Source organism: Podarcis pityusensis, assembly GCF_964106645.2.
Source record: "Podarcis pityusensis genome assembly, chromosome: 13".
Taxonomy (NCBI): domain Eukaryota; kingdom Metazoa; phylum Chordata; class Lepidosauria; order Squamata; family Lacertidae; genus Podarcis; species Podarcis pityusensis.
Window position 1 is genome coordinate 27151942 of NC_138038.1, and position 22595 is coordinate 27174536.

Consider the following 22595-nt stretch of genomic DNA (forward strand, 5'->3'; position numbering starts at 1 on the left):
GTATGGAAGCAACCTTTTGCACACGTCGCTGTTGTGATGCTCATCTTGAATGTTGCTGAGCTGGTTGGTTGCATCTTGACATACCTAAAAAGAAATGTGGATCTGGGTCCACCTGTGTTATCTAACTGTTTGCAACGAAATCAGGATTGATGCTGCTCTTTTCTACATCCACTTGCATAATAGAAACGGAACAAGCAACTTTAAAACCTGCTTTGTGTCTCCCAGTAGAGAAGAACCAAGTATAATGCCATTATTTAAATCTCTGGCAGAACTATCTTTAGAATACTGTGCATAGTACTGTCATCCCATCTAAACAAAGAGCTGAAAAAGGGAGAGGGAGGCAATTAAAATGATCAAGGGCTTGGAGCACTTTCCCATGAAGAAAGGTTAAAGAGTTTTTAGGGCTTCTTTATCAAAAGGGAGGGACACACTAAAGGAACTTTGATGAGCAGGGTTGGGGAAACTGGTCCTACATTACAACTGCCGTCAGCCCCTAGGCATATGGCCAGTAATCAGGAATGGTGGGAAGTATGGTCCAACATCTGGAGAGCCACAGGTTCTCTTTTGTGTTCTGTCATATCCCCTTCTTGCTTTCCTCCCCCTTAATGAAAATCCCTAATAACTCTTCAGCCTTTCCTCCTCGGAAAGGCAGTGATAGAGATTTATAGAATTATAGATAGATTGGTAAAAGCAGTTTGGATTAAAAATGGTTGATCAATACTAGAACTTGAGGACATTTAATTATATTGATTGATAGTAGGTTCTGTTTCATATCAGATCAAGTCTTATCAAAGGCTCTAATAATTAAATTGAACCTTCTCTTTCAGTGGGAGTCAACCTCTGATATGAGATAATTGGGATAAAATGGAATGGCTGTCCTCCTCATGCTGGATAGCTCAGTTGGTTAGAGTGTGGTGCTGATAATGCCAAGGTTAGAAGTTCAATCCCTGTATGGGACAGCTGCATGGGACAGCTGCATATTCCTGCGTTGCTAGGGTTGAACTAGATGACTCTCAGGGTCCCTTCCAACTCTATGATCTATGATCCTCTTGTCAGCATTTGGTTGGCCACTGGAAATAGGATACTGGATTTGAAGGACCTTGATCTTATCTAGTAAGGCCATGTGTGTGTGATGTTTCATTTCATGGAATTTTCAGATTCTGAGGGGCATCTCAAGCCATGATCTGAACTAACCAGACACTCTTAATTTTGGCTGGGGGAGCAGAGGAACAGCTTCACTAAGTTCATACTTTTGGAACACAAGACTTCCAAAAATCCCAAAACAACTCAAAGGCTTAATTGGAACGTCTCTTTCTTACCCTGCATCTAAGTAGAATGAAGCAGTGGTGGGTAGCGTGTCAAACTAACTCGAGAAGACCTGAGTCCAAACCCCCACTCACCTGTTAAGCTCATTATATGACCTTGGACTAGGTCATCACCTTGGGAGAAGGGGGAGAACAGTATATTGTGCCTTCGGCTCCTTGCTGGGAAAGGCAGAGTATCAATAAATAATAGTATGTAATTAGATCAAGCTAAACGTAGGAGATGGGCAGTACAGATGCTTTGCTTGCAGCCAGGGAAGAGACCTTTAAAGGAATTGGCTTGAGCTTCTGATAACTGAACAAATTCCGCCCTCCACCCCCAAAATATGACTGCTTTTGGTGTTCTTTGATTTGATTCAGGGTCAAGACAACTGAAAGGCTTTAGGTGTGGGGTTGGTTCTGATTCACTGGGTGAAAGAAAAATATATATCCCTGGACTGGTTTTGTGGTTGGTTTTACCTTTGGCTCTCTGCTTATCACCACATACCTGTAGTAGCAGTATCAGCTTTGAGTCTTGCCTGCATTGCAGGGCTTCCTGCATGGTGTGAAGTGCCACACTATATTTTGCCCCCCTCCTTACTCCACAGTCTGCCTCTCCATTTGTATTTTCCCCAGCCTATTGACTACCCATTCTTACTGCATTTATCCAGTAGCTGGTTGTCCCTTTCTTTGTTCCTGCTTATCACACTGCTGTTCTTTTTGCTCACTATGTCTGCCACACCACGAGGTCTTGCTACTTCTGTGCATGGTGCTTTGCATACCCTTTCAGTGGAACCTGAGGTGTGACCTGCTGGGGTTGGAGAAAATACATTCTTGCACCATGATTGTGCTTTAGCCAAAGAAGAAGAAGAAGAAAGCATTATGCACTGTAAGTGACTTGATGCTGAAGCTGCACTGATTTCTGTGCTTCTAACACTTTCCCTCCTCTCTCTTTCTCTCCCTGCTTTCTTTCTAGGCTGCCCTCTGGCGAGGCAGTTGGAAACAGCAGAGCTGGCCTCTGCAACGGGAGAGGCTGGAGTTCCCGTCTCTCTGTGCTGAATGGCTACTATGGCGCCCGCTCTCACTGACGCAGCAGCTGAAGCTCACCACATCCGGTTCAAACTGGCTCCCCCGTCCTCCGCCCTGTCTCCTGGCAGTGCCGAAAACAACGGCAACGCCAACAACATCCTTGTCGCCACCAACGGCACCAAGAGGAAAGCCGAGGATTCGAGCCTAGACTTCCGAAATAACTCTGCGAAGGAGGAGCTGGGAAAGCTGCAGCCCCTGGTGACGTCTTACCTCTGCTCGGATGTGACTTCGGTTCCTCCGAAGGAGTCTCTGAAGCTGCAAGGGGTCTTCAACAAACAGACAGTCCTGAAGTCTCACTCTTTGTTGTCTCAGTCCTTCTTGAAAACTAGCGACCTCTTGGGGAGGCAACCTGTGTTGGAGCTGTCCTTGGAAAACCTAAAAACCATGAGTACTAGTAGCCCAACTCCTCTGCCGCAAGCACCCGTCAATGGCTTGGCTAAAAAGTTGGCTAAGAGCAACAGCTCCGATCATGAAAACTCTGCTTCGCTCAACGGCGGGAAGCGTGTTCCTCCTGCTGCGACCCTCCAGGATGTTGATTCTAGTAGCCCTGGGGGGTCTGATTTGGGGGACCTGAAATCTGGTTTGACCAACTGCACTCTTCCACACAGAAGCCTTGATGCAGAGCATACCGCTCCCCTTAGCAATAATGGCACTGCAAGTAAGCGGAGCCACAGTTCCCCGGAGCAGCAGCATGGGCTTGAAGGGGGTGGAGAGAACAGGCTCTTGCCATTATCTGGTGTGCCTGCTTGCTCCAATCTGGGGAGCAGCAAACCAGAAGAGCAGAAGATCTCCCTGCCGAGCAATTCCTTCAGCACCCTAGATTCAGATACGAGGACGAGGGTGCTGCTGCGGCGGCAGGCAGACATTGAGAACCGGGCTCGCAGGCTGCAGAAGCGCTTGCAGGTGGTGCAGGCGAAGCAAGTGGAGCGGCACATCCAGCAGCAGCTGGGCGGCTTCTTGGAGAAGACTCTGAGCAAGCTGCCGGCTTTGGACTCCCTGAGACACAGAAGTCAGCTGATGCTGACCCGCAAGGCGGAAGCTGCCTTGAGGAAAGCTGCCAGCGAGACGAGTACCTCAGAGGGCCTGAGCAGCTTCCTAAAAAGTGACTCCATCTCAGAAGAACTGGAGAGGTTTACCGCCAGCGGGATGGCTAACCTGCGGTCCTGCGAGCAGGCGTTTGACTCCGACGTGACGGACAGCAGCTCGGGTGGGGAGTCTGATATTGAAGAGGAGGAACTGACCAAAGCAGACACTGAACAGCACCATGTACCACTGTGAGTAGCAACAGGTGTATTTACTTCCAAGTAAGGAAGGACCAGCAACAAAAATTAACCAGATAGGGATAAAACAGAGGTTTTTGTTCTTTTCAAAGTTAAGTCAGAAGCAGTAGGAAAGTTTATGCCATCATAAATTGGTTAGTTTCAAAGGTGCCACAATACTTTTTCTTTTTGCAGTAGGAAGATTAGGTATGAGAGTGATGGTATCTGATATAAACTCAATTAATTATGCTTGACTGGAAGGGATAGCATCACCTCCTCATCTTTAACTCCACAATAGGGATTAAGGCCGCCAAGAACTCCAGCCACCTTCACTCATCTGCCTTTTATCAAAGGCAGGAAGTGCTAATTCCCCCCCCCCCCACTTGCTCCCATCTACTCCAGCTCCCTGGTCTTTCACAACATACATTGTGAAATATTGCTTATAGTTTTGTTCAGAGATAGGACCATGCCTCTCTGCCTGCTGGAACAGCAAAGGTGGTCTCTAGAAATAGCTCCTTCAGGGCAAGACAGAGGTTGTTGGTGTGAAGTTGTCCCTGCTGTCTGAGTCCAGGCTTTCTGTTGGTACAAATTTAAAATCATTCCAGCCCTGTTTGGTGAAAACAGAGGCCTTTTCTCTGGCAACTTGGGGAATATTGATGCATGAATGACTTATGAGATGTGGGAATTCCTTTTGCAACCAGGGATCTACAGCTTGTTTGCTAAACAAATAGTAAGAGATAGGATCAAAGATCTATTATGTCTTGCACTGGAGATGGGGAAGGGGAAGGGAGGGGGGTAAGTAGGGTGTGTGGGATCTTGCTGAAAGCAAGAGGTGTCTCTGGAATTGGAGAAGGCGTGGAAGGAAATGGGGTAGGCAGGGCTTTAGGTGTTGAAAGTAATGGCTGTGAAGTGGTAACAACTGGTTAAAGGAGCAGTAAAATGCAACTGAGCAGCATATTGTGCCCTTTTCTTTGTGTCTGCTTTCATTTGGGGTCCCCCCTCTATTTAATAGGAATTCCTGTGTAGACATTGCTGTCTGGTATTTACCCCTGAGCTGGTCCAAAGCTCTCACAAATAATGTGCTAGTTAAAATCCTTCCGTCCTGGGTCAGTGCTTATCATTGCCCTGGATCGGCTGGAGACAATGCCTTAATTATTTTGTGAATGAAATAATACTAGAGCTGTGGATTGGAAAAGGCTGCGCCTTCATCTTATCAGCGCCTTGTGATAAATTAAATTGGGGGTGTTGCTGTCTGGCCATTCATTGAAAGTTCCAGTGTCTCCAGGAGCTAGCCTTGCCTGTGCACGTGTCTCTTCCCTACGCAACACAGAAAATCTGCCTCAGGTCTTCTGATTATCAAGATAATACAGACTATGTCAGGGTCTTACAATGGATTAAGTCTTGTCTGGTAGGGGTGATCAGACTACAGCCTTGTGGGTCCTGCTCTCTCTCTTTAATTAGCTAGAGATCCAGGGTTTACAAGGAAGTGGCATTGTGGGAGAATGGAGCCAGTCACAAAATGGTGGCTCAAGATGCAGGACCAGGTACATCAGAGTCTGCGCTCACAGGAAAGGCTGGGTTCATGCGTGCGCAGCCGTTGCACATGTTTACAAGTCCCCTGTTGTCTCACAATGCCACCCACTTATGATGTGAGGCTACATATTAACCTAACATAAACACAGCACAACTGTGTCATCAGTATAAATCAAGAACTACCAAGTGTAGGCAGTGTAGATAAGTTAACATAAAGAAGACCAAATGTTCCAAGTCACATGTATAACATAACTCTTGCACATATAGACAGACAGACTTAATTGCATTGTTGAAGGAATTCAGAAAATGCAAAGAGATGGGGAGGCAGGAGGCTGCTCTGGCAGCTGTGGCCTCCGTTATGAAGAGCGTAATGATGGTGTTGTGTTGTGTAGTGAAGCTGTAGAGAGCAGAGGCTTCCCCAGCATGCAGAGCAGTGTCTGCGCTGAGGCTGGCTGGAAAGAAAATAGCCCAACTGTCTGCTCTTAAAACAGCATTGCCCTGGGCTGTGTGGCTGGGACCAGAACTCTTCTCCCCATGCATAGGCGCTCATGAATGCAGGGATGCAAAAGAAAGGAGGAGAGCAGGGGATGAGAATAAAAAGCAAAATTTACAACTTAATTCCTGTGCTGATCATGCACACATGATTTGAGTGGTCAACCAGTGGATTGCAACTGGCATTCCTGTAGCCAGTGGGTAGGCAAACTAAGGCCTGGGGGCTGGATCCGGCCCAATTGCCTTCTAAATCCGGCCCACAGACGTTCCAGGAATCAGTGTGTTTTTACGTGAGTAGAATGTGTCCTTTTATTTCAAATGCATCTCTGGGTTATTTGTGGGGCATACGAATTCGTTCATTCCCCCCCAAAAAATATAGCCCGGCCCCCCACAAGGTCTGAGGGACAGTGGACCGGCCCCCTGCTGAAAAAGTTTGCTGACCCTTGCTGTAGCCCCAGGCCTAGGGGCTTGTTGCACAGACAGACATTTTTCAGAGGGACAGATACCGTATTTTTCGGACTATAGGACGCACCGGCCCATAGGACGCACCTAGTTTTCAGGGGGGGAAATCAAGGAAAAAAATATGATTTCCCCCCCGCAGCTTTGGGAGCAGCGGACAGGCTGCACGCAGCCTGTCCGCTACTCCAAGACCTTCTCCCTGCTTTTGCGGGAGGTGGCGGAATTCCCCAACCTCCCGCAAAAGCCCACAGGAGCCCCGCGCGACTCCTGCGGGCTTTTCGACCAGGAGGGAGAAGGGACTGAAACGGCCAGTCAGTCCCTTCTCCCTCCTCGGGGAAAAGCCCCCAAGAGCAGCGCGCTCTTTAAAGGGTGCGCGGCTCCTGCAGGCTTTTCTAGGAGGTGGGGGAATTCCCCCACCTCCTAGAAAAGCCAGCAGAAGCCGCGGAGCCCCTTTAAAGAGCACGAGGCTTTTGCGGGCTTTTGCGGGAGGTGGGGGAATTCCCCCATCTCCCCCAAAAGCCCGCAGGAGGGAGAAGGGACTGACTCGGCCAGTCAGTCCCTTCTCCCTCCTTGGGGAAAAGCCCCCAAGAGCCGCTCGCTCTTTAAAGGGTGCGTGGCTCCTGCGGGCTTTTCTAGGAGGTGGGGGAATTCCCCCACCTCCTAGAAAAGCCGCGGAGCCCCTTTAAAGAGCGCGCGGCTTTTGCCTGCTTTTGCGGGAGGTGGGGGAATTCCCCCATCTCCCGCAAAAGCCCGCAGGAGGGTTGGAGAGTAGCGGGAGGGCGTCGCGCGCCTTCCCGCTGCCCCCCATCCTCTGGGGCTGGCGATGGGGGAAGCGCTGCTTTCCCCACCGCCAGCCTCGAAGCCGGGTTGGAGGGTAGCGGCAAGGCGTCGCGCGCCTTCCCGCTGCCCCCCATCCTCTGGGGCTGGCGATGGGGGAAGCGCTGCTTTCCCCACCGCCAGCCTCGAAGCCGGGTTGGAGGGTAGCGGCAAGGCGTCGCGCGCCTTCCCGCTGCCCCCCATCCTCTGGGGCTGGCGATGGGGGAAGCGCTGCTTTCCCCACCGCCAGCCTCGAAGCCGGGTTGGAGGGTAGCGGCAAGGCGTCGCGCGCCTTCCCGCTGCCCCCCATCCTCTGGGGCTGGCGATGGGGGAAGCGCTGCTTTCCCCACCGCCAGCCTCGAAGCCGGGTTGGAGGGTAGCGGCAAGGCGTCGCGCGCCTTCCCGCTGCCCCCCATCCTCTGGGGCTGGCGATGGGGGAAGCGCTGCTTTCCCCACCGCCAGCCTCGAAGCCGGGTTGGAGGGTAGCGGCAAGGCGTCGCGCGCCTTCCCGCTGCCCCCCATCCTCTGGGGCTGGCGATGGGGGAAGCGCTGCTTTCCCCACCGCCAGCCTCGAAGCCGGGTTGGAGGGTAGCGGCAAGGCGTCGCGCGCCTTCCCGCTGCCCCCCATCCTCTGGGGCTGGCGATGGGGGAAGCGCTGCTTTCCCCACCGCCAGCCTCGAAGCCGGGTTGGAGGGTAGCGGCAAGGCGTCGCGCGCCTTCCCGCTGCCCCCCATCCTCTGGGGCTGGCGATGGGGGAAGCGCTGCTTTCCTCACCGCCAGCCTCGAAGCCGGGTTGGAGGGTAGTGGCAAGGCGTCGCACGCCTTCCCGCTGCCCCCCATCCTCTGGGGCTGGCGATGGGGGAGGCGCTGCTTTCCCCACCGCCAGCCTCGAAGCCGGGTTGGAGGGTAGCGGCAAGGCGTCGCGCGCCTTCTCGCTGCCCCCCATCCTCTGGGGCTGGCGATGGGGGAAGCGCTGCTTTCCCCCACCGCCAGCCTCAAAGAGCAGACTCTCCTGGCTTCAGCGGAAGCAACGCGAAGCCTCCGGAGCGCAGGCTTCGGAGGCTTCGCATTGCTATCGCTGAAGCCGAGGAGTCTGCATTCGCTCCATAGGACGCACACACATTTCCCCTTCATTTTTGGAGGGGAAAAAGTGCGTCCTATGGTCCGAAAAATACGGTACTTACTTTGTAATGAAAGAATGACTGAGGAATGGGTGCAGGGTAGATTTCAGGTTCGGCAAAAATAAGATCTTATTTATGTGGGGCCGTGAGAAATATAGGCAAAATTCAGCTGCTGGGTCAGTGTCTTTATAGGATGGATGGCATCTGACAAACCTCTGCGTGTTTTGGATATTGTTCAGTTCAGTACTTGGGGCAGTGTTTTTGCTCTTACATTTTTGCAGCAAATTCTGTGAAATCATAGCCTTTATTGTCCCAGTGCTGGCTTTCCTGCTGGGAGGTGGCATTTGCTGCAGGGAGACGAGAAGGGGCATGAATCTGATCGAAGCTAAAAAGACTTGACCTTACCATTGGGCTCTTGCTGTAACTGCTCACAAAGCCAATGTGATACAATGGTGTCATGCATGGTCTGCAGATTTTCTGCTGAGCGTGGCTGAGCCTACGCCTGCTGCCATAATCATCTATATGTCTGGCAGACAACCATGAACTTGTTGTGTGGACATGCGAAGCTGCCTTATATGGAATCGGATCAGTGGTCCGTTTAGCTCAGTATTGTCTGCACTGATTGCCAGTGGCTCGCCAGGGTTTCAGGCAGAGGAGTGTTTCCCATTCGTTGCAGGGGATGCCTGCAATTGTTGCCTGCATGCATAGCCTCATGTAACCTCATTGTGGTAACCTACGACTTCACTGTAGCTCTTATAAGACGCCTCTATCAGACACCCGTGCTTTCTCCCCCCCTCCCCCCATTATCCGCAAGTGATCAATTACTTTTCATAGCAGTCCAAATGCTTTCTGCTGCGGATGCCCTAGTGTTGTTTCATGAGAAAAAAATGTACTGTTGTGTGGATTCTGCTTTGCGAGATTTTAGTTCGATCTCCGAAAATCATCTTATTTTATTTCAGAGGCCATATTCACATTGCTAGTTGGTTAAAAGTAAACATGGAATAAAAATGCTTAGTACCCTTCCAATTATAATGTTTTGGCTCCAAGGTTTACCACTCTCCCTCCACCCCAGACTACTAGAAGCAAGTGACAGACCATTTGGGGTATGATGAAATTAATGTAAGTTCATTTAGTATGTGAAATTTGTCGTTTTGACGTTGCACTTGAGATAAAGTCTTAACTGTTCATTGGTCATAGCTTCATATTTTCACTTCTTTGGGTCAGAAGTGATGGTCTCCAAACCATAGAGCCTTTTGAGGGAAGGGGTTTATATTTTGGTGTAGTGGGGTCAACTGCCTTCAGAGAGATGCAGTCTTGATCTGTACCTTGGAGAAGCGCACCTGCTTCTGTTTACAGGTAAAGGAAATACAGTGGTACCTTGGTTTAAGAACAGCTTAGTTTCTGAACAACTTGGATTAAGAATGCTGCAAACCCGGAAGTAGGTGTTTTGGTTTGGGAACTTTGCCTTGGAAGCAGAACATGTTGAGTGTGTTCCATTTGTAAATTGAGTCCCCAGCTGCTATGGGAAAGCACACCTTGGTTTAAGAACGGACTTCCGGAATGGATTAAGTTCTTAAACCAAGGTACCACTGTAAGCCTCTTTAGTGTGTAAAATTAATAGGGCAGTAGAATTAATAACAGGATATTCTGGAATGTTAGTGCTCTTTCGTTTTGTCTTTCTGCCTCAAACTCCAAAATAGCATTTCAATTCCTTTCGATGTGTGACCCTATTGTAGCATTGTGTGTTTGCTCAGTTGGCAGCTTTTCTAGCCAAGGCAGCTTTCAGACTTGGTAGGAATTGCTAGGCACACATTATTAGGCCTAGATAGTAATGTGTTGTAACTGCAGCATTAATATATAGTAATTAGCCAAAATAAAGTAGCGCCGCCCTTTCCAGCAATGCCCATTAACTGCTATCTTTGCTTGCTGCTACCTTTCTTTGTTCGCTTGGCATTTGCATTTCATAACCTATTGGATGTAGGTGGCTTTTTCCTTACCTCTTTTCCTAGGAATCCATAGGGGAGAGGTCACAATGCTTCAAACTCACGTAGTCTCTTCTCTACCCTCCAGCACAAGGATTTCTGGATCCCCCGCCCTCGTTGCCTAGAGACATTTGCTGTTTCTCATTGGCTGTGGTAGCTATTGGTAGTTTTGTGGAGGCAGATTGACTTAAGATGGTTGGATTCTCATTATAGTAGCATTCCGTTACTGGCCTGTTTTCAGCTTGACTGATCTGATGCTATTTTGGAAACGATGTGGTTTGCCCCTGTGTGCTATCCCTAATGAGATCTGTATTGCCAAGGTTTTTAGTAGCCATGCAAGCTTTAATTGGTAGATTAATCAACTGAATCTTTAAATCAGGGTGTGCACAATTCTTAATTGGGTAAGGAAAATGGTAATGGATCAAAGAGTAAGAGTAGACTTTTATTTTGAGGATATTTTGGTTTATTTTGTTTAGAATTCTTTATATATCACAGTGGTTCACATGATTAAATAAAACAATAGAAATAAGGTGTATTGCTGCAGTTCCTTCTGAGGTCAATTATAGCTTGGTGTACTATTCGTAGATAAATGGTGGTCTTGCAATAAAGCTAAAGACTACTGGGAAATGATAGATAATGAATTAAAAAGATGTTTAAGATAACATTTGTTTTTAAAAAACAACCAGAAGTTTTTCTTTTCGAAAATAAGGGATCATGCAACCACAGCTGCGAGAATCGTATTTGCCCAAAGATGGAAAGAAGGCCCGACAAGACAAGAATGGATACAGATATTAATGGACTATGCAGAAATGACGACTCTTACCGGAAGAATAAGAAACCAAGACAACAAACTCTTTAATAGGGAATGGGAATCTTTTATTGAATATTTACAAACATATTATAAACAAATTAAGACATTAGCGGGATTGTTGTAAAAACGTTCAGTTGCTAAAACTTATATGAAATGAATGAGAAAAGGTATAAATATAAAGGCAAAAGAGTAAATTTAAGGAACCGCAAAAAGAGGGGAAGGGTAGTCGAGGTTTAACATGCATCAATGACTTTTTTACTGTTTGAAAATTTTTTTGGTTATAAATGGAAACGGTCTGATAGCTGTTTATCTCCCATTCTGAAAGAGTTACCTGTAGAAGCATCTGCAGTGTAATACAAGCCTGTTTTGGTAGCAGAATATTATAAACCATCTAACCATCAATTCTAGCACCGTATCTAAATTATATAATTTGGTATTTGAATGATTGGCATTAATAATTGTATTATAAAACGGTATTGTTATAATGAGGCTATTATTGGATTCTAATTGAAAATTATTAAAAATTATTATCAAATGTGACTTGTATTCTAGAATGCATCAATAAAGTTAAAGATAGAAGGTGTTGGGTTCAATAAATTTGAGCCCCTGTTGTGACATAGACACAGGTGTTCAGTCTTGATGTAGGCTAGCCAATGATGGCCAATTTTGTGCCCTCCAGATGGTGCTGGGCTCCAGCTCCCATCAGGCCCAGCCTTGTATAGCCAGTGGTCAGGAAATCTGGAAACCAGTCCAACAGCCTCTGGAGGGTAGAGTGTGTTCAAATGCCTGCTGACCAAGGAATCATGCTTGCTAGCCTTGGGTGAGTCTCATGCCCTTGCCTGTTTCAAAAGATTGTCATGAGACTCACTTGAGGATTGTGATGTACTTTGTGCACTGAAATGTGCTGTAGCAATAACAGCAATATTTGACTTGCTAGGCAGCACAAACTCTAGTCAGTTAAAGCTTGTAATGGTTGATTTAAGACAGTCCTGCTTTGCTAGTCCAGATACTCTGGGTTGTATCTCACCAAGTTCTATTCAATGGATAGACCATTGAAATTAAAATGACGAAACATCTGGAAACAACACCCCAAATTGCCATTGTGTTCTAGGAAATTGAAGGGTTTCTTCTTCTTTTTTTACAATTATATTTATTATTTTTAATACATAAACATAACGAAAAAAGAAAAAGTTGACAATAATAAAGGGAAAAGAATGAAAAAGAAAAAAAGAATATGAAACATACAATACAACAGATCATCACTTGACTATCACTTAATTAATTAATTAAAATCCATTTTCATAGTCATATTATTTGGCTTCCTCAAATCTCTCCCATCTGAATTTCTTAGTAATTATATATACCAGTTTCCAGTATCATTATTTCATAAACCATATCACAGTCATAATCATATTTCCTTACTTCTCTTTTTGTACATTTTCTTATTTATATATTTAATCCCAATTTAATCCTAGGCCTAATTGATTCTTTCAAGTGATTACATATCTTTAATATTACAATATTTATTCAATATTGAAATTGAAGAGTTACCCTGCTCCTCTATATACACATTTTTAGGTGTGTGGGAAGGGACAATGGGATTTGGAATGGGAATAAAAATTAGATTCCTCTTACTCCTTTTAAAGGAAATGTTGCAAACCACTTTAACTGCCTGCAATAAGAACATGCAAACTGAAGGTGAATTTTAGCATATTCCTACTCACCAGAAGAGTCTGAATATGTCTCTTAGGGCTGAGCAAGTTGCCTACTTCTGACATCGAGGAATCTTAATCATGACATGCTGAGTGATTTATTTCTTCTCATCTTTTGGCTCATTCTTTACAATGCATCTCTTATTCCCTTCTCCAGCAGTTAGGTCTTTGATGTACTAGCTCAGCTGTGGTATTGAATTTGCTATTTGGTTTGTAGAGATGTTTCTCTCTCCCCACCCCACCCATGAAAGGTGACGAATGGTGGGTTTAAATTCACATATCTAAGGAGTGGTGAATGTTGCACTTGTTGCATTCTCAGGGGGTATGCATTCAGACCACTCCCCCCCCCCCCTTGAAATGTCTGTCTGCCACTTTGCGCATAATCTTGTGTTCTGGGTAAATATCGAGGTACTCCTTGTGTCTCTCTCCTTAGTGAGAGCAGGATAACTTTAGAAAAAATGCTATATTGTATAGCCAGGCAAGAATGAACTTCAATATGTAAAAAGGGGCTTCTTTATGGGGTATGGCATTTGGTCAGATGTGATGTTGACCACAGTGATGGCTTCAGAGGGAAAACTTTTTTTTAAGACAGACAAGTAACTCTTGGGCAAGATGAAATCTTGTCATTGGGGAAATCAATGGAACCTTAAAGACTTAGTGATGATGAAGGTTCTTGAGAACAGGGTTCAAAATTAGCAGGGCACCAGGCACATTTTGCACCTAAAGATTCGGCATTTGTGAGCACCTCAAAAAGTCAGTGGCATTTTTTAAAACCTGGCTGACAGTCAAGGATTACTGAAATGTATGTGCTTTGAAGCCTCGAAGTATATATTAAGGCCAGACAATATTTATAAGGCGTTTAACAATAATGAGTGTTTTGAAAACTGAAGTACGGTACCAACATTTTTATTGTAAACACCAAATAAAATATGTATTAACAGTTTCTGCAAAAAATGTGATATTAACAATGTGTTATTTATGTGAATTGAGTATTAGTTCATTCTTATCAAAATAAAAAATAAAATGTGTTGCTGACACCCACCGTGGCGATTAGACATTCTGTTTTGGCGCCCACAACCCCAGGCCCCAGAAGCCATTTGGCTCCTAGCCTTTCTATCCCAGTTTCTAACACTGATTGAGAACCCTGAGCTAGTTTAATTATAAGGTCTCAAAAAGCTGGATAGAAATTTGGCATGGTTTGGGTAATAAAGCACTGAAATATGACTAAACATGACAGAGATAGAATTACTCATTTTTGCTAAATATGCTGATGTTGTGACACTAAGATATTGTAGGCATAACCCTGCCAAATTTAATATCAAAACAAAGTTCATTTAAGTGAGAGGCCTAATCAGGTGCTTAATCCTCTCTCACTGAAAACAATGGGAGTTGCAACCCTTGACTTTGAGTGGGTTGTTCCCTTTGTTAGTTCTTTTTGGGGTTTTTTAAGTTTGTGCCCCTTTAACATTCATTTCATGTAGTGCTTCTGACACGTCCTGTGGTTATCATAACCACAAATGGTGCACACTTGGATTACCAGGGATTAAAAAAACACAAAGCCTGCAAAATTATAGAGCCAATGAGATTTTTCCAGGAGACAGGAGGGAAATTCTGCTTCTTCCCTTTTGCAGCAATCCCAGTACCTATTTCCTGACTTGTGTGTTTTTTAAGTGCCAATGGTGGTTGTTTTTACACCCCTGAAATTATCTAGTGGTTTAATATGCTGCAGTAGAACTTTGCATGCAAATAGTAACTGAAAGAGGCAATAGTAGAGGTTTATGTTGCAGCCATATCTCTTGCAGCCAGCTAGAAACAGAGGTGACAGAACTCACCATGAACACCTCACAGTGGTACTTCAGGTTACATACGCTTCAGGTTACAGACTCTGCTAACCCAGAAATATTACCTCGGGTTAAGTACTTTGCTTCAGGATGAGAACAGAAATCGTGCTCTGGCAGCATGGCAGCAGCAGAAGGCCTCATTAGCTAAAGTGGTGCTTCAGGTTAAGAACAGTTTCAGGTTAAGTACGGACCTCCGAACGAATTAAGTACTTAACCTGAGGTACCACTGTAATGCCAATGGCACCCACACTGAGAGGTGCTGGAACTGAGTTCCGATGAGCTCCAGCTGAAAAAAACGCACAACATCTGTAGCTATGGCACAGATGTTGTAAGTTAAAAGATACTGCAAATCCATTTCTTCTGAATGGCTAAGAATGAGCTTTGTTAGTCCTCCAAAGGTACTTTGTATATCATATTCCACTTAGTACTAAATAATATCTTAGTATTACTTCAAATTGGAGATTGAAGTGTGATTTTCAAAATACTTGGAATAAAACATTTGCCTTTATTGTGCCCTTAAGGGACTTGAGCTCTTGAGGGAATTTTTAAGTGACTGTAGTGTAGTTGAGTTGCTGATTTTTAATTTTATTTCATTTTGGGAGACAGCTTTGCAGAAAGGTTTCTCGGAATCCATTTCAGGACATGTTATCAAGTCCCATCTTTCAGCACATACGCTGTCTGTTATATGTGTCCATAAAATGTTGTTTCTATAAATAACATTTAGATTTTCTAAATTTGGATAAGGGAGCAGTGGCACATCTTCCTGAGAGCTTAACTAGACGTCTAACTAGCTCACCCCGAACAATGATGTAGAAGCAAATTCCTTGGTTATGCCCAAGATCACTACCAATCAGTGGTTCATTGTTAGCAAAATAATAATAATAATAATATGTTGTGGGGTATTGGGAGAGTTATAACTCCCCATATCTTTTGGAGCACATCTCCCAATATAGACCTGCCTGTACCTTTTGGTCTTTATCTGAGATCCTTTTTCTGTTTGGAGGGTAACAGCTGGGGAAATGAGCCTTTTCAGTTGTGGCCCCGTTTGTGGAATGCTCTTCCCAGTGATGTCTGTCTGGTGTTACTTTTAGTTTTTAGCCTGGTGCCAAAAAGATACATTATTTTCCAGCTATTTTGCTTTTGGCATCCATCTGTCTCAAGAGACTGGAGTGCACCTGCAGCGGTGAAGTCCAACCGTGTGTTAGCAGCGGTGAAGTGACCTCCCTGGGACACAAGCCTGGGCAATGTGTATGGAGGTCCTGGGCTGCCTCGCTGATGTGATCTAAAGGAAAGCAGAGCGATACATTTGGCGCCAGCTTGGCTGCAGGTGTTGCCTGAAGGAGGCGTACAGGGCACCATCCAACTGTCCTAGGGACTGCACTCCGGATTGGTGTAGGGTTTACTCCTTAGCCTTTTCATCTTCCAAAGATACTGTACAAGACTGTCTTTCCAGATTGATGAACCCCATCTGCCTCACTTCCTTCTACAGCACATGCAGAAATCGCCTTCTTGACTGTTGGGCTCACTGTTGGGCTCATCTGCTCAATCCACCAGATGTCTGTCTTTGCATGCAGGGGAAGTCCCTCACTCAATCAAGGAGTTTGAGACACATTGGCTACTCTCACTTGGTTTAGCTGACCAGTTGAAGCTGTTCTCAGGGTATGACTGCTGTTGCATGGTGATAGCTTCTGGAAGCCACAGGTGAGAGCTGAGTGCAGGGTGGAGGAGACCAAAGGTAAACAAACTACCCCAGAAGGAGCATGATATATCTCCCACCAGAGGTGCTACTCCTTTCCTAACACTCCCTCACAGGTATTAGATCGAGTGTTGATAGGTTGGCCGATGGCCTATTTAATTGAATTCTTCCTGTTGAAATTTTTGTTTTTGTTTTGGTAGTTCTTTTGTTGAAATGTTTTTACTGAAATGCTTGGCTTTTAATTTTGCACTGTGCCTTTGGGGTTCTTAATTGTAAGTTGTTTGACTTCTCTAGTAAGTGACTCGTTCATCATCATCATCATCATCATCATCATCAGTGAGTCTTTCCAGTGAGCTAACATGTTGGTTCCTCTCTCACCCCAGCAGAGTCACTTATTTCGCACAAGCAGTATTAGGCATTGCAGTGGAACCTTGGTTCTCAAACGCCGTGGTACTCAAACTTTTCGGCTCCCGGACGCTAAAAACCTGGAAGTAAGTGTTCTGGTTTTTAAACGTTTTTCGGAAGCCAAACGTCCGATGCAGCTGTTCGTTATTGTTTCCGGGGCGCCTGCGCCAATCAGTAGCCGCGCCTTGGTTTTCGAATGTTTTGGAAGTCGAACAGATTTCCAGAATGGATCATGTTCAAGAAGCAAAGTACCACTGTACATAGTATGCAGTAGTGATAGCCTCTGTCTCAGAAGCAGTGTTAGAAACTCAGATATGTAGGTTATGGTCACCACAATGAAATGTCTAGGCGGTATTCCCCCACCCCACTCCCAAGATTGGAAAGCAAAAAATGAACTGTGTATATTGTCATTGTTAATCTATTTAACAATTCAGTTGCCCAATTTACCAATTACAGTAATCTCCCCCCCCCAAATACATGAACTAATACTGCAACACGGGAGACACTCCTTGGGGCGGGCTGGCCAGGCCAGCTTGGCCTTTCTGAGATGCCGACAATGTGGGGCTGGGCAAGCTTGGTTATGTAGGCACAAGGGCAAATGAACTCCCCCCACCCTTCTCCCTAGGCGTGTTCGCTTGGAGGTAAGTCCCTCCGTGTCCAGGGGGGCTTTCTTACACTCAAGGGAGCCAGTGTGGTGTAGTGGTTAAGAGCGGTAGACTCGTAATCTGGTGAACCGGGTTCGCTTCCCCGCTCCTCCACATGCAGCTGCTGGGTGACCTTGGGCTAGTCACACTTCTCTGAAGTCTCTCAGCCTCACTCACCTCACAGAGTGTTCGTTGTGGGGGAGGAAGGGAAAGGAGATTGTTAGCCACTTTGAGACTCCTTAGGGTAGTGATAAAGCAGGATATCAAATCCAAACTCCTCCTCCTCCTCCCTCTTCTTGAAAGTATGCCTAGGATTGCAGCCCATGCAGAAGCACAGAGCAAGGTTTGCTGCCTTGCAGCAGCACAGAAACACCAAGGCATGCATCTTTTGCTGTGTGCGAGTTGCCTGGCTCGATGGAGATGTCAGTCACCAATCTGACATCTGGAAATCTCCCCTGTGGTTGCAGTTGGAGAATTTTGAGCACTGCTCAGAAGCTTTTATGCCAAGAAAGATGTAGAAACTGAAGGTGAGAGGAGCAATGCTTTTTAAAGAATTATAAAAGACGGATGTGGTGAAATATGTATGTCATCAGCAAATAGTCAAGATATTAGAGATGGGCTATGTAAAGAGAAGCTTTCGTATGAAGACTTTAAATGAGGAGTGGCCATAGATCAGTGACTTTGCACAGGGACGGCTCCCAGGTTCAATCCCTTGCATCTGCAGGTAGGGCTAGGAAAGACCCCTGCTTGACATCTTGGAAAAGCCACTGGGAATCAATGTTCACAGTACTGAGCTAGATAAACCAAAGCTGGTATGGCATAATGCAGTATGTGTTTATATTTGCTAGAAATGGACTAGTTTTATAGAGGTCTCTTAATAGTAGTATTTCATGGAAACTTAAGAGCTTTTGCATGGAAAAAATCTATGTATTTTGCAGTGCATTTCTGGTGCATATGAAGTGTATTTTAATACAGTGGTGCCTCGCAAGACGAAAATAATCTGTTCCGCGAGTCTCTTTGTCTAGCGGTTTTTTCGTCTTGCGAAGCAACCCTATTAGCTGATTAGCGGTTTAGCGGCTATTAAAGGCTTAGCGGCTTAAAGGCTATTAGCGGCTTAGAAAAGGGGGGGGAGGAGCGAAAAAAATTGCAAGACTCGCAAGACATTTTCGTCTTGCGAAGCAAGCCCATAGGGAAATTCGTCTTGCGAAGCGCATCGAAAAACGGAAAACCCTTTCGTCTAGCGGGTTTTTCGTCTTGCGAGGCATTCGTCTTGCGGGGCACCACTGTAACCATACAAAACCTTCTCTTATTGCTAGTAGGAGGTGTAACAGATACAAATCAGCCGCCTGTGTGACCTAGTCAATGCACTCTGATTGCTCCATTGAGAGAATGATTTTGTTTGCAGACAGTGGTGGGATACGCATAACTTGTCCATGTTATTTCCAGAAAGGGGCAGATTAGATCAAACAGAAGGACTGTACTGAAGGACCACAGCCCACCTGGATCATAAAGCAGGAACAAAGAGTCCTGTCTGCGTCAGGACAACAACAGGTGCTGGGTAGCCTATTATTTGACCTATGGGGTCTCTGTTTGGGGTTTGTGTTTTGTTATTGCTCTGCTCTGCTTGGCTGCAGAGTTAGCTAAGCTCCTGTGCTTTGTAGTGATTGTGTAGGTGGAGTGCGGGAAGGTTATGGGGGACAGCGGTTTTCGTTCTTGATTTGAGTTCAGCATATATAAAAATATATATAAACTACTCTTTATGCTGCTGCTGTGAGTGAGTCTGAGGGAGCCTGGGTTAATCTGTCTGGCTCTTCCCCTTCAACAGCCCATGTTTGTACACTGTCAGGAGTTGTACCGGGGTATATTTTGGCACAAAACATTATGTTATGCCAATATACTAGATGCCACTGGCAGCAGATACTAGTATTTATTGGATTAAGAGTTTTGGTCAGTGTAAATGACGTATAAGATTGGCAATGGTAATAGTTTGGGTCAAATGAAGTTGAGTTTTAATCCGACTTACACAGTACATTTACACCTATTCCTTGTTCCAGTCTTTCTCTTTTAACTGAAGTAAGAGTACCCCTTTGACCTATAGCATAGACACAGAGAGGTAGATGTAGGAAGTGAGAGCCACAAATAAACAATAGAGTGGGCTACATTTCTCCAGGCACATTGCTTTGCATACAGCTACTTTTTATATTGATATTTTATTGAAAAACTTCAGTGGACAAATAAAGTGGCAGGAAAAGAAAAAGGTGCTCAAAACTGTAATACAATATGATATAAAGGTATATAAGTAATGCTATTACTTTAATGGCTATACAATTATTAACAAGTCATTATATTTTTTATAAATACATTCCAAGTATCATAATATTTATGCATATACAAACTGCAACTAAAAGCAATCTGTTCATTTGTTTCAAGAGTCGTCATATCTTCTATCCATAGTATTAGTCCATATACATTGACCAAGTTAGCTAGGTATGTAGCTAGCTAATTTGATGCTTAATACATTTACCATTTCCCCTTTGATAAAACTGTCGCTCATGATAAATTACTTAGTAGTTGAGATGCATAGGTTCTACATTTTAGGATGGTTTCTGTGTTTTTTGGGGGGGGGTATCTGCAAGTGCTACCACTGTGTCATGTGCAGAAATGAAGTCTGTGGGCTGTGATGACTAACATTTTAGTGATGGCCACATTCATAATGGACCATGAAGTGCATTGAGTGGTCTTATGCAAGCCCATCTGACCATCTTTTCATAGGGTAACTGTCTGATTAGATGAGGTATGAACTTACAAAGCACTTCAAAAGTTTGAAATGGTGGTGTAGGAATGATGGCTGGTTATAGATCCTGACATCAGGGCTCAGTCCCAGTACCTGCTGTCAATTCCAAGTCTCAGTCCTGGAATGTGTGAAGTAGTAATGAAGAGGGCCTTTGAGCACATTCAGAATTCATGTCTGCTTCATATTCAGAACTCATGTCTGCCCACATAGGATTATGGGACAGTGCTTCCAGGTAATAGGGTGTGTGTTCCAAGCAGGTTCTTCACATAGGGAGCTGTGACTACCGGTAGTTCCTTATGAGCAGGGCTGTTTGTGCATTTTACTAGTACACTGTGTAAATGCAAAAATTAGTTCTGGGTCCGGAATTGAGGATCCTGACTGTGTTTTCAGAGACATTTCTAGCCCTGAAGAGTGCAGAGTATGATGATGGTTATTAACATTTATTCATTGCTTTCTACAGTTATATTATTAATTGTATTCATTTAATGCAGTTGGAGAGAAAAAAAATTTCAAATCCTATGGAAGTTGCTTTATTAGAAGCAAGCTCTGGACCTTTAGGTGCCAACCTTGCATATGTTCGGCTAAATATTTCAAACCTGTAAATCGTCAGATGGGTAGGAATGTGGGTGGTCAGTTGTTTGGAATCCTTCCAAGCCTGATAATTAGTTCCTTCAGTTTTTCTCTTGGCATTGCAGTATCATTCACTTCCATATATGTAGGCATGTATTATTTTCCCCAGCTATCGATAAACAAGGAGTTGCAGCCCACCCACACTTAAGCTGTGTTCCCAAAATTATTGCTAGATGAAATGTAAGGTAGTAATGACCGTGAGAAGGAATAACATGGCACAAGATGGCAGCCATGCCAGTTTCCGCCTTGACACAGTGCAAGTGCTATGTCAATATTACAGCCTTGTAATATTACATATTACAATGTAATATTACATATTAGAATATTACATTAACAGGATGCTGTCAAGCATCCAATGAGCAGTTGCTGTATTAAAGCAATACAAAGATGTCTGACGTTTCTGGTGCTATATATATATACATATATAATTCCTTTTGATAACAGGGCAATACGAAGCCAGGCCATATGTTGACTGCTCCTTTCCTGACTTAAAAGGGTTTTTGCCGATACCTTTTGAATAACGTGCCTTGCCTAGCTTCTCCAGCACGATCATCCCATTTGATTTCTGTGTTGCTTGAAGCACATTTTAATTCTGAGACAGAATAAAAATCTGTCTGGAGCCATTGTTACTGTATTTTCAATCCTCCCTCCTTCATACAGCTTGGTGAGATTCTTGGTTCATGCATTGCGTAATGTAAGCAAGGCTGTTGTACTTTGGTTCAATGTCTCGTGTTCCTGGTTTTGACAACAGTCCTTGAGTGCCCAAAAATACTTCTTCTGTCATTGAAATAGATCATTTATGAACTGCAAGAACAAAAATGGAACAGCAAGAGCACTTGCTGTTGTTGTTGTTGTTGTTGTTGTTGGGGTGTGTGTGTTTTTTTTTTAATTATGTTCTTCAAACTCTTTCCCATCTATTAAATAGCTTTGTCTTGGCTTTAGAGCCTGAGTGGGTAGGGGGTGTTTTATTGCAGCAGGGCTGGAAAACACACATTGCTAATAGCTGATTTTGAACTTGCTGAACTATACATATCTGGAACTAGATAATCACTGGCTAATTAATTTTAAAATGACACTTGCTTTATGTGCCCATCATGGCTTAATAGTTTATGCCGTGCTGCCCTGTAACTGTGTGGTGCAGGTTGCTAGCTTTAGCCATTTGTTATAGGTGACTGGCTCAACATTCTTGGCATCTGTCTCTGGAGAAAAATGCTTTGACCCCCTGGAGTTGGGCAGAAGTATGTTGATGTCCAAACTGCCTGTTAGAACTGAAATCCCCCATGAAGCACAACATCTAAAGCTTAAATGTTCTTAGTAGAAATAATACCGAACAGTGTTAGGAACTCACATATATAAGCAAGGTGCCAAATGGCTCCTTAAACCAGGGTTACAATTGCCAAATTGGAATGTTTGGTTGCCATTTTGGGGCCAGGTGGCTTGAAAGTACTAAGAGAAGTTGAATTCTGCAAGAACAGTTGAATCCTGCAATTAGCCATTTCTGAATATTTGAGTCCAGAGTTACTTTGGGCACTGTGAAGTCTCTCATTCCTTGTTGCTGAATGCTGCTCCCCACCCAATTTTTGTGGCCATTGTGTGTTGGAGCTTATCTAATTAATTGTAAGCTCCGTGACATCTGCCTTTAAATATTTGGAATTCTTATTCCAAGTTCTGTGCTTGTGTGGTTGACCCATGACGTATTTGTTGCCGTTGTATTGTTATTTTTGTGGGATGGATATTGATCTGCTGACACTAGCATTATACCTTGGTTTTAGTCTTCATTCTACCAGACCCTTTCTTCCAACATCCCAACTTCCCATCGGGGGGAGGGGGGGAGATAATTTTGTAAAAGACATGCAGTCTGACTCCTGAGAGTAGCAGTTGCCTTGTACTAATTTCAGCCTTCATTTCTTTTTCTTTTTTTTCTTTTTTTCTATTTTTTATTGTTAAAATAATTCAACATTAATACATATACAAACATACATTTCATACAACATACCTACATACATACAA

The 22595-nt window shown here is 44.6% G+C and overlaps 1 protein-coding gene across 4 annotated transcripts in view; it reads left to right on the forward strand.

Annotated features, from left to right (window-relative positions):
• KANSL1 (KAT8 regulatory NSL complex subunit 1) overlaps positions 1-22595 on the forward strand; it is a 133080-nt gene that overhangs the window by 20830 nt on the left and 89655 nt on the right. For all 4 annotated transcript variants that reach the window (XM_080978594.1, XM_080978596.1, XM_080978597.1 and 1 more), the window contains exon 2: positions 2278-3664. In XM_080978594.1, coding sequence (XP_080834720.1) covers positions 2361-3664 — 1304 coding nt within the window. In that variant the 5' untranslated portion in view covers positions 2278-2360. The remainder of the gene's footprint in view (positions 1-2277; positions 3665-22595) is intronic.